Genomic DNA, 12,363 nt, shown 5'->3' with positions numbered 1-12,363 from the left:
AAATTAAAATTAAAATAAAATTAAAGCAAGCCGATTCACATAAAGGTAAGGGTTAGGGTTAGGGTTAGGTTAAGGGTTAGGTTTAGGGTTACGTTAAGCGTTAGGGTTAGGTTTAGGGTTAGGTTAAGGGTTAGCGTTAGGTTTAGCGTTAGGTTAAGGGTTAGGTTTAGGGTTAGGTTTAGGGTTAGGTTAAGGGTTAGGGTTAGGTTTAGGGTTAGGTTTGGGGGGGTTAGGGTAAGGTTTTCGCTTTAATTTTAAATTTACCGCTCACAGCGTGATGTTTTCGTCGCGCTGTGATGACGTCACGTACGGACTTTCGTCGAGCACGCTTTAGTCTACCGCGGTTTTGTGGTGGAACCAGTTCCTTCTACTGACATAACCATAGGAACAATAGGAAAAGGATTAAAACCCCTTTTATACACAAAAAAGAAAATGGGTGTTATTTGGCTAAATAATGTATTACTAACTCTGACTAGGCAAGTGTTCTACCTCATTGACCAGAGACCTAAACTTTCCCGGCCTGGTTGACCTCTAGTGTGTTGGAATAGCTTAAACTACAGATCCTATCCCTCCCAGGCTGAATGTCAACAACCATGCTATTATAACACATCCAGGGAAGCCCAGCCTAGGGATATTTGTTTTAATACATTAAATCAGCCAGTTAAACATAATAAGCATTGTTCCGTATTAATCAGGAAGCAATATTTACTTTTTTTTTTTCTTCCACAAATGGTTTAATCTTAAAAAAAGGCAGAAAGTTTAAAGACTCAATAGGCAAGGCTCCAATGTTTAATAGTGTAAATTGCAATGGACATACTGTATCTATTTATATCTTAAAACAATAAAATTAGCACTAGTTGTGGTGATATTCTTCCCAACAAAGATAACTGCAACTTATCCCATTTTTTCATCTCTGTCTGTATACTATGCCAAAGTGGTTCATAATGATACTTATATAATTTCCCATTTGAGGTTAAGATATTAACTCCCAGATATTTGACCTTTTTGACTATTTCGCATCCTAACATTCCTCCTAGATCTTCCTTTTGTTTAGTATTCATATTTATAGCTAAGGATCTTATCTGTCCTGAAATTCATAAGCATTTGCTTTCATTGGCTCCTTCTCACATCTACACTTTGGGAGACATCTCTTTATTTAACTTTCCAAATTATAGTTGTGTATAATGTCTCCATTTATTCACATTTTTCTTAAACTGCACGGCTAAAATGTCTAACTAAGCATAGGGTTGTTATTCCTGTGGCATTTTTTGTCCTTTTCTCTGCTCTAAAAAATACATGAATGTATACTCATAGAGATGTAGTGAGCAGGGTATAGAAAACTATGTTAGTGGTTAAATTGTAAAATAAAATTGACAATCGCAGCAGGCGCTGTAATGATGGAAGGCATCTGAACGAAATGCACACTTTTCTCTTAGGCTGAATTCTAGCATCTAGATGCAATCAAATCTTTCAACACCTCCATTCTCAGAAATGAAAAAAATGTTTTCTTCCTTTAAAACTGAGACAATTCTCTTTCAGCTTCTGTTTAATTCCAGGAGGAAGAAATTTCCAGGTAACTAATGAAAACAATAGTAGCATATCTTTACGGCCTCATTATTTTTTTATAATAATAGGAATAAACTGGAAGTGTGTTAGAATATTTTGGTTTCTTTTATCTATTGTGTTGCACAATAATTATCTCTGGATCAACTTTGAAAATGATGGTTAATATCAGCGTGTTTCATCCACGAATGAATGCAATAATTTGCCTTTAAAATTATATCATTTGATTTAGGGGTTTTGGGTAGCTTGTGCTGTTATTACTAATTTGGGGCATCTTCTGGTTTGCAAAACAGTGGTATCAGATCAATAACATCATCTTGTGTTAATTTTATATATTCTGATGGATGCTTTTTCCTCCATTCACCTGCAGATTTCCAGATCAGAATAACTCCGTGCTTTATATTTTCCAACATGGAATAATATTCATTTTAATATGTAAGCCTAAAAGGAGTTCTTCAAATTTTTTCCCCTTTAATTTTAATCTTACCTGTTAAATGTTAATCATTTTAATTTTTTTTTCTATATCCTGTGAGGTATGTCCAGTTATACTCTATTTTTAGAATTAAAGAAATACATTAAACCAGGGGTAGTCAACCTTTTTATACCTACCACCCACTTTTGTATCTCTGTTAGTAGTAAAACTTTCTAACCGCCCACCAGTTCCACAGTAATGGTGATTTATAAAGTAGGGAAGTAACTTTACTTTATAAAATTTATAAAGCCGAGTTACAGCAAACGCCTACTGCCCACCATGAAAGCTGGAACACCCACTAGTGGGCGGTAGGGACCAGGTTGACTACCACTGCATTAAACAAAATGAGCCGAGGTGGCGCAGTGGGTAGAGTGTAGTACTGCAGCCACTTCAGCTGACTGTTATCTGCAGTTCGGCGGTTCAAATCTCACCGGCTCAGGGTTGACTCAGCCTTCCATCCTTCTGAGGTGGGTAAAATGAGGACCCGGACTGTGGGGGCGATATGCTGACTCTGTAAACCGCTTAGAGAGGGCTGAAAGCCCTATGAAGCGGTATATAAGTCGAACTGCTATTGCTATTGCTAAACAAAAACAACCTGGTAACAGAGATACAAACAAAGGGGAAGCAGATGGTGGAGATATTAGCCTCTTACCTCTCTTCACGGTTCTGCCCAACACATACACGACCTCCGTAGCGAGGGCTTGGGTTATTGCAGGAACGTTGACGTACTTGAAAGCCTATTCCACAAGTGGTGCTACAAGGAGACCAGGCTGACCATGGAGTCCACCCACCATTTCTGTAAGAACAATAGACCATGCTCAGTAATGTTTAGGTCTGCATGTCCAAATAAATATTTGTTTCCATGGGGGAAAAAAGCTCTTTGTGGGGTACGTGGCGCAAGAACAATAATGATCAACAAAACAATTAAATATCCTTTCATTATCCCAATATCATTATCTCATTATCCCAAGCAGCTTTTAAAAACTGGACAATCTAACATGGGCTTAATTACATGGTTAGATCCTCTGTTCTTCTAGAAAATTCAAATTTTTCCCAGTAGAGACATTCTTGAGGAAATCCTTCCACAATATAATTTCTCCAACCTGAAGTCTTTTTTTAAATCTTTCTATCAGCTAAGCAACTTTACCATTATGTTAAAGTGTTCTGATTGTTTTTGCTGCTGTTGTTTTTTGCAATCATTCAGCCAGAGGTTGTGCATATTTTGGTTTAAACAAAATTGCCATTGGAAAAATCATAAGACAAGGTATCATAATTCAGTATATTACCTGTTCTCACATGTTTTTTTAATTACATTAAAATAAAATAAAAACATGTGCTTTTGTAATGGGTTGTGTATCAGATTCTGCTTCACTTAATAACCAAGAAAGAAACCACTCAATTCCATTTTGCAGAATTAAGAGTACTTTTACTGATTATAAGTAAATAGAAGCTAAGCAAGCTGGATCTGAGCAAAAGCGCGCAAAAGCATTAGATATCAATACATGACCCATTCCCCTTCCCTTGGTAACCCTTCGGGGAAAAGGGCGGCATATAAATGTAATAATAATAAATCCAATCCCAGTCCATAGTCCAATCCAATATCTCCACAGCTGTCTTGTGGGAGACATCTTCAAAAATCATCATCAGGTTGGTATGCCGGACAGTTGGCCTTGGCGGGAAACTCCCCTCCTTGCCACATGCGCAGACGATGGTGAGAACAACTCCCAATTAACAGTCCTCCTGTACATATTATTTCCCTCACCCAAATATCATGCCCTCCCTCCCCGTTTCAATGGCAGCCGAAAAGCGAGCAGCAAAACAGAGGCTGACATCGTGAGAATAACTTTGGGAGATTGTAGAAAGAGCCACAATCAGGACAACAGTTGGACAAGGAGCAGCCCACAGAAAGAAAGGGGGTGGAGAAAGTATCTCAGAAGGGACCCTCCCTAGTTCTCTGGAAAGTAAAGGCAGGGGAGGGTGAAAGTGCTTTTCAGACTTTGGTAAGATTCTGTTACTGTAAGCTTACAATAAAGGTAATATTAATACTCATGTTTTCGGTTTCTTGTTTGGACTGCCTCGAAGGGCTGACAATATTTCAGCTATATGCACTTAAAAAAAAACTTGAATAGCTAAATCAGAATTCGCCAAATTTCAGATATGTATATAATTGCACATTTTTAAATCTTGGAACTCATGAACACTTTTAGTTAATCATATTTTAACCAGAGCGAATTTTAAAATCTTTGTAAGGAAGCAAAGATTTCTCTTCTCTCTTATTGTTCTTTCTTATTGTATCAAATGACTCCACATACTTTTAAAACCAGTACATATTTGAAAACCAGACTTTAGTTTAGAACCGAGCCGAGGTGGCGCAGTGGTTAGGGTGCAGTACTGCAGGCCACTTCAGCTGACTGTTATCTGCAGTTCAGCGGTTCTAATCTCACCGGCTCAGCCTTCCATCCTTCCGAGGTGGGTGAAATGAGGACCCAGACTGTGGGGGCGATATGCTGACTCTGTAAACCGCTTAGAGAGGGCTGAAAGCCCTATGAAGCAGTATATAATCTAACTGCTATTGCTATTGCTAACCATATTCCCCCAAAATATAGAACTGAGGGTTAAAAAAAAGTAGCAAAACAGTATATGTAGGCTGAGTTTATGAGTTCCAAAAAACCCGATTGAGGTAGGATTGAACGAACAAGCCGGTTTTAGAGAAGGAAGATCTACGGTGGATCATATCTTGGTACTCCACCATTTAGTACAAAAATACACATATATAAAAAAAATCCTCTCTTTTTGAGGCCTTCCTTGATTTTAAGCAGGCCTTTGATTCAATATCCAGGATCACCCTCTGGGAGAAATTAAAATGCACCACGATCGATAAACGCCTCCTCTTCCTCATACAAAAATTGTATGCCAATTCCACCTTGAAAGTGAGGTGCAATCCCCAAGGGAGTTTAACCAGCTCAGTAAGGGTACAAAAGGGGGTACGGCAGGGTTGCATCCTGTCCCCCTCCCTCTTTAACTTCTATATTAATCCCCTGATTGATCTCCTACATAACCCTGATTTCCATCCTCCTAACCTAGCACAACGCAAAGTGCCAATTCTCTTATATGCTGATGACGCCGCTATCATTTCACAAACCCCTGTAGGACTGAAGAGAGCAATTAGGGCAACACTCAGCTATTGCAGGCAAAACAAGCTGGTCCTTAACTTTGATAAATCAAAAAGTTTAACTTTAGTTTTTGCTAAAAGACCAAGCCAATACTCCTGGAAAATAGAAGGCCATAGTTTGGAACAGGTTAGAACATTTAGATACCTTGGGGTGGTTTTCCACTCGCAAGGGACATGGAAGGCACACCTGGATCACACATTGCAAGTAGCCAATAGGTCCTCAAATGCAATTAAACATTTCTTTTATACAGGTGGAGATCAGATTGTACCTGCTGCCTTAAAACTCTTTGATGCCAAAACATTGGCACAAATTCTATATGGGGCACAAACAGGAATCCTTGCAAAGAAAGACTTACTTGAAACCATACAAACCAAATTCCTGTGAGCCATCTTAGCTGCACCCAATGGAACTCCAAATGCCCAGTTAAGAATTGAGACAGGCATGCCTCAAATTCAGGTAAGAGCCTGGAAGATGATGATCATTCATTGGCTTAAAATGCATTTCTTTCCAGAGGGACTGTCCCCACTAGTGTTGACTGACAATTTCCCTTCCCCCTGGAAACAAGCAATTGATCATAAGCTGGGCTCTTATGGGCTCTCACCGTTATTCTTAATGTCCCTAGGCTTTGAGCAAGCAAAGCAAGTAGTAATCAATAGAATGAGGGACATGGAGTTCCAAGAAGAACTAAATAGGTTGCCTCTCCACAGTAGGGACAGAATCAAACAGGGTGTGTGGGAATCGGCAAGATATCTAAATGATCTGATCTCCCCAAAACAAAGAATAGCTTTCTTCAGAGCCAGATTTAACATTCTTCCTTCAGCACTCCCCCAGGGCAGGTATAAGAGAACACCTATAGCAGAACAGGTTTGTATATGTGGTAAAGGAGAATTGGAAGATAATTCACATGTTCTATTACACTGCGAGCTTTACAGAGCTTGTAGGTCTGCACATATTCTTCCCTTATTAGAGAGATTGCCAGGGCGGGCAGACAATTTTTATCTAGGCTTTCTCCTCCAGGACACTAACCCAGTTACCACGTATGCAGTTCTGTGTGGCTGGAATGTCCATAAGAAAAAAAGTGGCTACAGAAGTACAGTTGTCATCTGGTACCAATTATCTGGACATATCTCTCACAAACTTTGGACCATTGTATTTACTCCTATACTTAATAGCGTTGCACCCAGGTAAACCAGGGAGTGACCCAAACAATCTGAGAACATGTATGTTATTTTCCACTTTTAACGTCAATACCTTTTAATTATATCTTAATGTCGGTACTTTTTAACATATTGTAAAAACTAATGTGTATTGCTGGTCTTTGACCGTAATAAAGATTTACTTACTTACTTGAACTGTATTAGGTCAACAGGTCTGCTACACAGTAGGTAATTTAAGACTCTATGCTATAGGAGTAGATTTTGTAAGATATTTTTAGGCCACCGTTATTATTTTTATAATACGTAATTCAAAACAGTGAACAAATCTACTTCCTCCTTCTTATGACCTCACCAAACGGTGAGATGAGTTGGGCTGAGAGATAGTGATTAACCCAAAATCACCCACTTGGTTTTTCAAGCCTAAGGCAGGACTAGAACTTACAGATTCCTGGTTTCTAGCCTGGAGCCTTTAAGCACTAGAGCAAATTGGCTGTTTTTCCTGTCATGGTTCTTTGTTTTTAGAAGACTAAAGAATTCTTCAGTATTTTTAACAGTAAGAAATCCATGTTTGACCCGGAGTGTATACTTAAGAGACTGCCATGTTCAATCATAATTCCTTAATGTCTCAAAGTTTGTGATCCAGATCTGCCCATTAATCCTTGAAAGGCAGAATCTGAACATAACCAGAAACTAAGACTGGATCAACTTAGCTGCAAGTTCTATATTTTATTCTTGTGCATTTTTGTGCTTGCTGCTGCATTTGGAGCCCTGATAAGTGGCCAAAAGTACTTGTTATCAAACATGCAATATATGTAATATATTGTATTACACTAGTTTATCTCAAGCATATAAAATATGAAGCGGTTCTATCATCAGCAATGACCGGGATATACAAATAATCTTCCAAGACGTCAATATTACATTATTAATTTTACTTTTTACATACCTAGAGCAGTTAACAATCTCAATACTTGACCCTTCACACTGGCGACCCCCACATTTTGGAACTGGATTGTCACATAGGCGTGTTCTACAGAGGCAAATGCCTACACTTGATCCATCTATGTGTGTACAAGGCTTCCATTCTGACCAGGATCCAAAATGGCCATCCACAGTCAAATTCCTCTTCTGGAAACCAAAGGAGAAAAGAATAAATTCCAGTGATCACATTTAAAGTAAAAGATAATCCACTATATGTTACAGGTCCTACTTGCCTCACTGATCAAGATCTGGCCACTTCTGTTGGACAGACACAGCCTTGTCACAATATTCTTAAGATGTGCAGGGGAGAAAGATAAAACATGTACAAACACCTGTACTATCAGTTATGTTCTAATTACGCATTAGCTCAAACTAATTTCAAATTGGTATTGCTAGTTTATATAGCTTTCTTTTTTTTAATTTCCTTTGTCTTAATATATTTTAGACTGTGTTTGTTAAAAATCTACACTGTGTACGGGCTCTGGGAAGTCGGGGGGGGGGGAAGGGAGGTGGGGTCTTAGGGGGGAGGGGGGATATATAGTATGTGTTAGATTTTAAAGTAACGTGATTGTACTTGTATACTGTTGCTCTTTAATTCCAGTGTAAAAAAATAGGACAAGCTGAATATATTAATAGATAGTAGAAATACACCGAAGGGAGGAGTAGAGGGATAGAAGAAAGAGGGGTAGAGAGGGTGGGAGAGAGGATTGGAGGGAGGGTGAGAAGGAAGGGAGGGAGTGTATCGGGAGAGAGGTGTGGTAGAGGGGGAGGAGAAGTAGGGTAGAGGGGAATGATGGAGGGAAGATGGAAAGTTGGAGGGGGGTGAAAGAAAGGGTGTATGGAGGGTCGAAGAGGTACATTGGGTTTCTATTTTGGGGGGTATTATTGACAAGAGGAATGGCTGTGTTTATTGTTTAATGTTATATGGCCCCGGTTCTGCACAGTATATATGTGACTGTACGAAAATGAAAATGGAAAATAAAAACACATTTACATTCAAAGCTTTAAACATCTTATGACCGGCTTGCCTAAGGAACCATCTACTTGCATACGGCTTACTAATAATAAACAGTTAAACAGGTACTCTGTCAGAGGAACCACCTCTCCCATTATGAATCTACTACCATAATACATACACTGAACCTTGGTGGTGCAGTGGTTAGAATGTAGTATTGCAGGCTAATTCTGCCCATTGCCAGCAATTCGATCCTCACCGGCTCAAGTTTGACTCAGCCTTTCCGCTTTCCATCCTTACGAGATTGGTAAAATGAGGACCCAGATTGTTGGGGGCAATACGCTTAAGAGAGGGCTGTAAAGCACTATGGAGCGGTATATAAGTCTAAGTGCTATTGCTAAGTGCTATGAATCAACCAACTGCAATCGGAGGCCTCTGGTGCAGACATTTCATTACCAAACTATGTAACATCATCAATGTGCTCATATTACCTAGTTTGGTAATGAAATGTCTGCATGAAAACCACCCAGCTCAGAGAGCACCAAGGACTCCGTCGTTCAATCTTCAGCTATAAATATTCTATCGGTATCAACTGCAGTGTTTAGAGTATAAGGGCAGGCCTTTTTGATGGAATGTCTGCCGGAAGCTTTGCGATCTAGTATGCAAAAATGCCCTTATCCTATTTTGCTTCTAGGTAATGGCATGGTCTCAAGAACATTACCCCAAGATTCGGGAAAGTGAGCAAAAAGATTCCTGTTTCATCAAGCTTTTAACTGTTAAATTGATTTTATAAGTGGTCCTCATTTAACAAACACTTGTACAATGCCCGTCAAATACTCTGTTTCCCTGAAAATAAGTCCTATCCTGAAAATAAGCCCTAGCGTGTTTTTACATTGCACCTAATATAAATCCTATCTCCAAAATAAGCCCTACTTAAGAGCCAGCACAGCCAGCGCCCAGCCATTCTGTCTGGTTGGCCATACAATGGCCATGTGCAGCAGGAGCCCATGTGGCCGTCGGCCCACTTCTTCCACTTGCGAGGCAGGTGTTGGGGCGTGGATGGCCTGGCTGCAAGGGCCGTGAGGTAAGCCGGGGTGGGACACATGGGGTAGCTCCATCCCCCCACCTCGCTTTGTGGCCGTGGCACCAGCAGCTTCAGCATGTGGCTCGGCCTCCTGCTCTGTTGAGGCCAGGAGGAAGAAGTGGGCCAGCAGCCATGGGGAGTCCTACTGGAGTGGCCGCCATGAAGTGAGCCAAGTGTCGGGGCGTAGCTGTAGGGGCCCTGAGATAAGCTGATGTGAGGCGCATGGGGCAGCTCCACCCCCCCACCTTGCAGCAGTGGCACTGGCATGCCGCACAGCCTCCTGTCCTGTTACAAGCAATCAGAAGAAGTGAGCCTCCTGTACTTGGATAAGAATAAGACACCCCCCAAAAAATAAGCCCTATTGCTTATTTTGGGGCCCAAAACAAAATAAGACTTGGTCTTATTTTTGGGGAAACACGGGTATATGACAACACTGAATGAATGATAGTTATGACGGGATGTCATACTTATAATTATTGCAGTTACACAATTGTTATCAAGGTGCTTGGCACCTGGCTTTCAATTATAACATTGAAGTTCCTGAGTCATATAATTGCAATCTGCAACATTCCCTGATAGCTCTTCACAAGCAAAGTCAAAGGGGAAGCTGTCAGGAAGATGGGGGTCATATGAGGTCCTCATTTAACAACCCACATGGTTCTCAACCAAAGTTACCCAGGCAGCTTTCATGTAACTAAGGAAAGCCTAGAACTCCTGCTGCGTTCTAGGCCAGCTCTTTAACCACAATAATTTTAATATGTTTCATTGGTTTAATGCTTGTATACTGTGTAGCGTAGTAGTGTGTGTGTGTATCTGTGTGTGTGTAAAATAAGATTATTTATAAGCAGAAAGGCAGGTATAAATTTAATCATCACATTTTTGAAGGGCTTGCTGGGCAAGAAAAAGACTTAGGGAAAAACTTCTACATCAAGTTGCAGAAATAAAGAATGTAATTTGTACACACACACTGACTGAAAATTGAATGTTGTTTCCAGACAGTTTAGCTAAGATTTAGCTAAGAATGCAATGAGTAATAAACCAAGAAATAAAAGAAAAAGAATTGCAAAAGGACTTTGCAACTGTCATGCCATTGGCTGCCAAAACCACATGGACCCACCAGGTTTTCCTACACCTGCAGTCATGAGCTGTGAATACATGCTCAAACACTAAGTAAGTGAAAAGTGAATATTGTTCTGTTTTTCATGTGGCCTGCTAAGATGCCCCCCCACCGAGCATCTGGGCGAGGAAATTAAGCAACCTCTGTTAATTGATTGTTTTCAGTTTGTTTTCCTGTACTTTTTTCAACATTGGGCATTTGTTTTATGGACTCCTGGTTTAATTTTATGGTTTTAATTGTTGTATATTGCCCAGTAATTGCTATGAGAGAGTTGTCCGTTTCTAAAAAATAAATAAATAGATTAGCCAGCAAACTCTGGTTTCTTTCTATAAGAACAAGGTGAAAGAAGTGTTCAGTTTACACCAGTTCTTCCCAAAATCGTTTTTAAAGTAACAATTATAAATCCATTATCTAAACATAACGAAGACATTCTGATAAATAGTAAAAAAAAGACTTCCTGATAAGCGGATTTGGGTAATGAAGGGGAAAAGTTGGGAAGTAATGGCTTACACAATCTTATCAATCCAGCAAGACCCTGAGAAACTCCAAGGATTGTCTTTTTACTTGTACTTTTAGTTAATTATATTTTATATATTGTTTGCATGATGGTTGGTTTCAATAAGTTGGTTTCAGAACTTACAGTCCTTTCCTTTATGCTATATGAGCAACTTAACAATTGTCACCTGTTATATATGCAAATGTTAGAGGAGTGTTGAGTATGCAAATAATGACCAGCCAATCAGAGAGCTGGTAACAGGGAACATTTGCATATATAACACTCCTTCCCCCCAGTTATTTGCATACTCAACACTCCTCTAACATTTGCATATATAACATCACCCACCATTGTTAGGCCAAAATGAAAGTAATGGGGACATGGATTACAACACTGCAGGGAAAGGTTGATGATGCAATGAAGATACTATAATTCATCAATGGAGAGATGACCTCTAATCAAGAAGTTTTTTTCTGGATAAATGTATGAGGTCCGATGACAAATCATGGTGAAATCAAATGAAAAGTGAATGCTTCTGAAATCTTCCTAAATGAAAGGGTAGGGTAAGTGCCGACGTCTTTATGACTCATTCTCATTACGTTAAATGTTGCTTCATGTAACTTCAGAATAAGGCATATGAATATGATGTATTTCTTCCAATTATAATAATAAAAACATATTTTGTGTTAATTTTCATATGGTTTTTCATATTACAGCTCAGAAGAAATTAATGGTAGCCGAACCAGAGTTAAAAGAGTGATGAGGTACATTTACTGCTAACCTATACTATTTCCAAGAGAATTGCTAATCATAATTAATCTTTCCACTTAAAAAAGCCTACATTCTGCTACAGAAAATTAGCACGTCAGACGTAAGGGCTCTAGCTAAATTTCCTGACACACTAAATTTCCACGTAAAGGAAGTACTTACATGGAGCAAATAGTCATTATGCCCTGAAAGGCAAGCCAAAAAAATCCATGAAATAATCCTGCAAGGGCTTTAATGGGTAACACACATTACAGCCCTTGGAGGTCTATCCTATGGATTTTTCTCGTCCCCCCATGACAAATTTTCAACATTTCAGAACAAAATGCTTTCTTCACCTTTTCTCTGTATACAGAAAAAAAAACTGTTTGAAGTTATTATCCTAATAGAGGAATTTTTTTTCTACTCGGGAGTTACTTTGGCAGCTGAAGCTGCTGAGTCATAGCCACCCTGCATGCAAAACTTACTACCAGCTGCCTGCCATGCCAGCTGTTTCAAGGTGGAGACAGCCAGAGCCATCAAATCATTCCAGCTGCAGAGCAACTGTGCTAGATGCCTACTATCTGCAGATATTATAATTGGGCATCAGAAAGTTGCTTT

General features: G+C 39.5%; 1 protein-coding gene across 2 annotated transcripts in view; it reads right to left on the bottom strand.

Moving 5' to 3' along the window:
- The window catches only part of SEMA5A (semaphorin 5A), a 239,405-nt gene that overhangs the window by 34,316 nt on the left and 192,726 nt on the right, over positions 1 to 12,363 (bottom strand). For both annotated transcript variants that reach the window (XM_032220236.1, XM_032220237.1), the window contains 2 exons: positions 7,312 to 7,493; positions 2,688 to 2,831 (listed from right to left, as the gene is read on the bottom strand). In XM_032220236.1, coding sequence (XP_032076127.1) covers positions 2,688 to 2,831; positions 7,312 to 7,493 — 326 coding nt within the window. The remainder of the gene's footprint in view (positions 1 to 2,687; positions 2,832 to 7,311; positions 7,494 to 12,363) is intronic.

Source organism: Thamnophis elegans, chromosome 6, assembly GCF_009769535.1.
Source record: "Thamnophis elegans isolate rThaEle1 chromosome 6, rThaEle1.pri, whole genome shotgun sequence".
NCBI classification, from domain to species: domain Eukaryota; kingdom Metazoa; phylum Chordata; class Lepidosauria; order Squamata; family Colubridae; genus Thamnophis; species Thamnophis elegans.
This window is presented reverse-complemented; position numbering and strand designations above follow the sequence as displayed.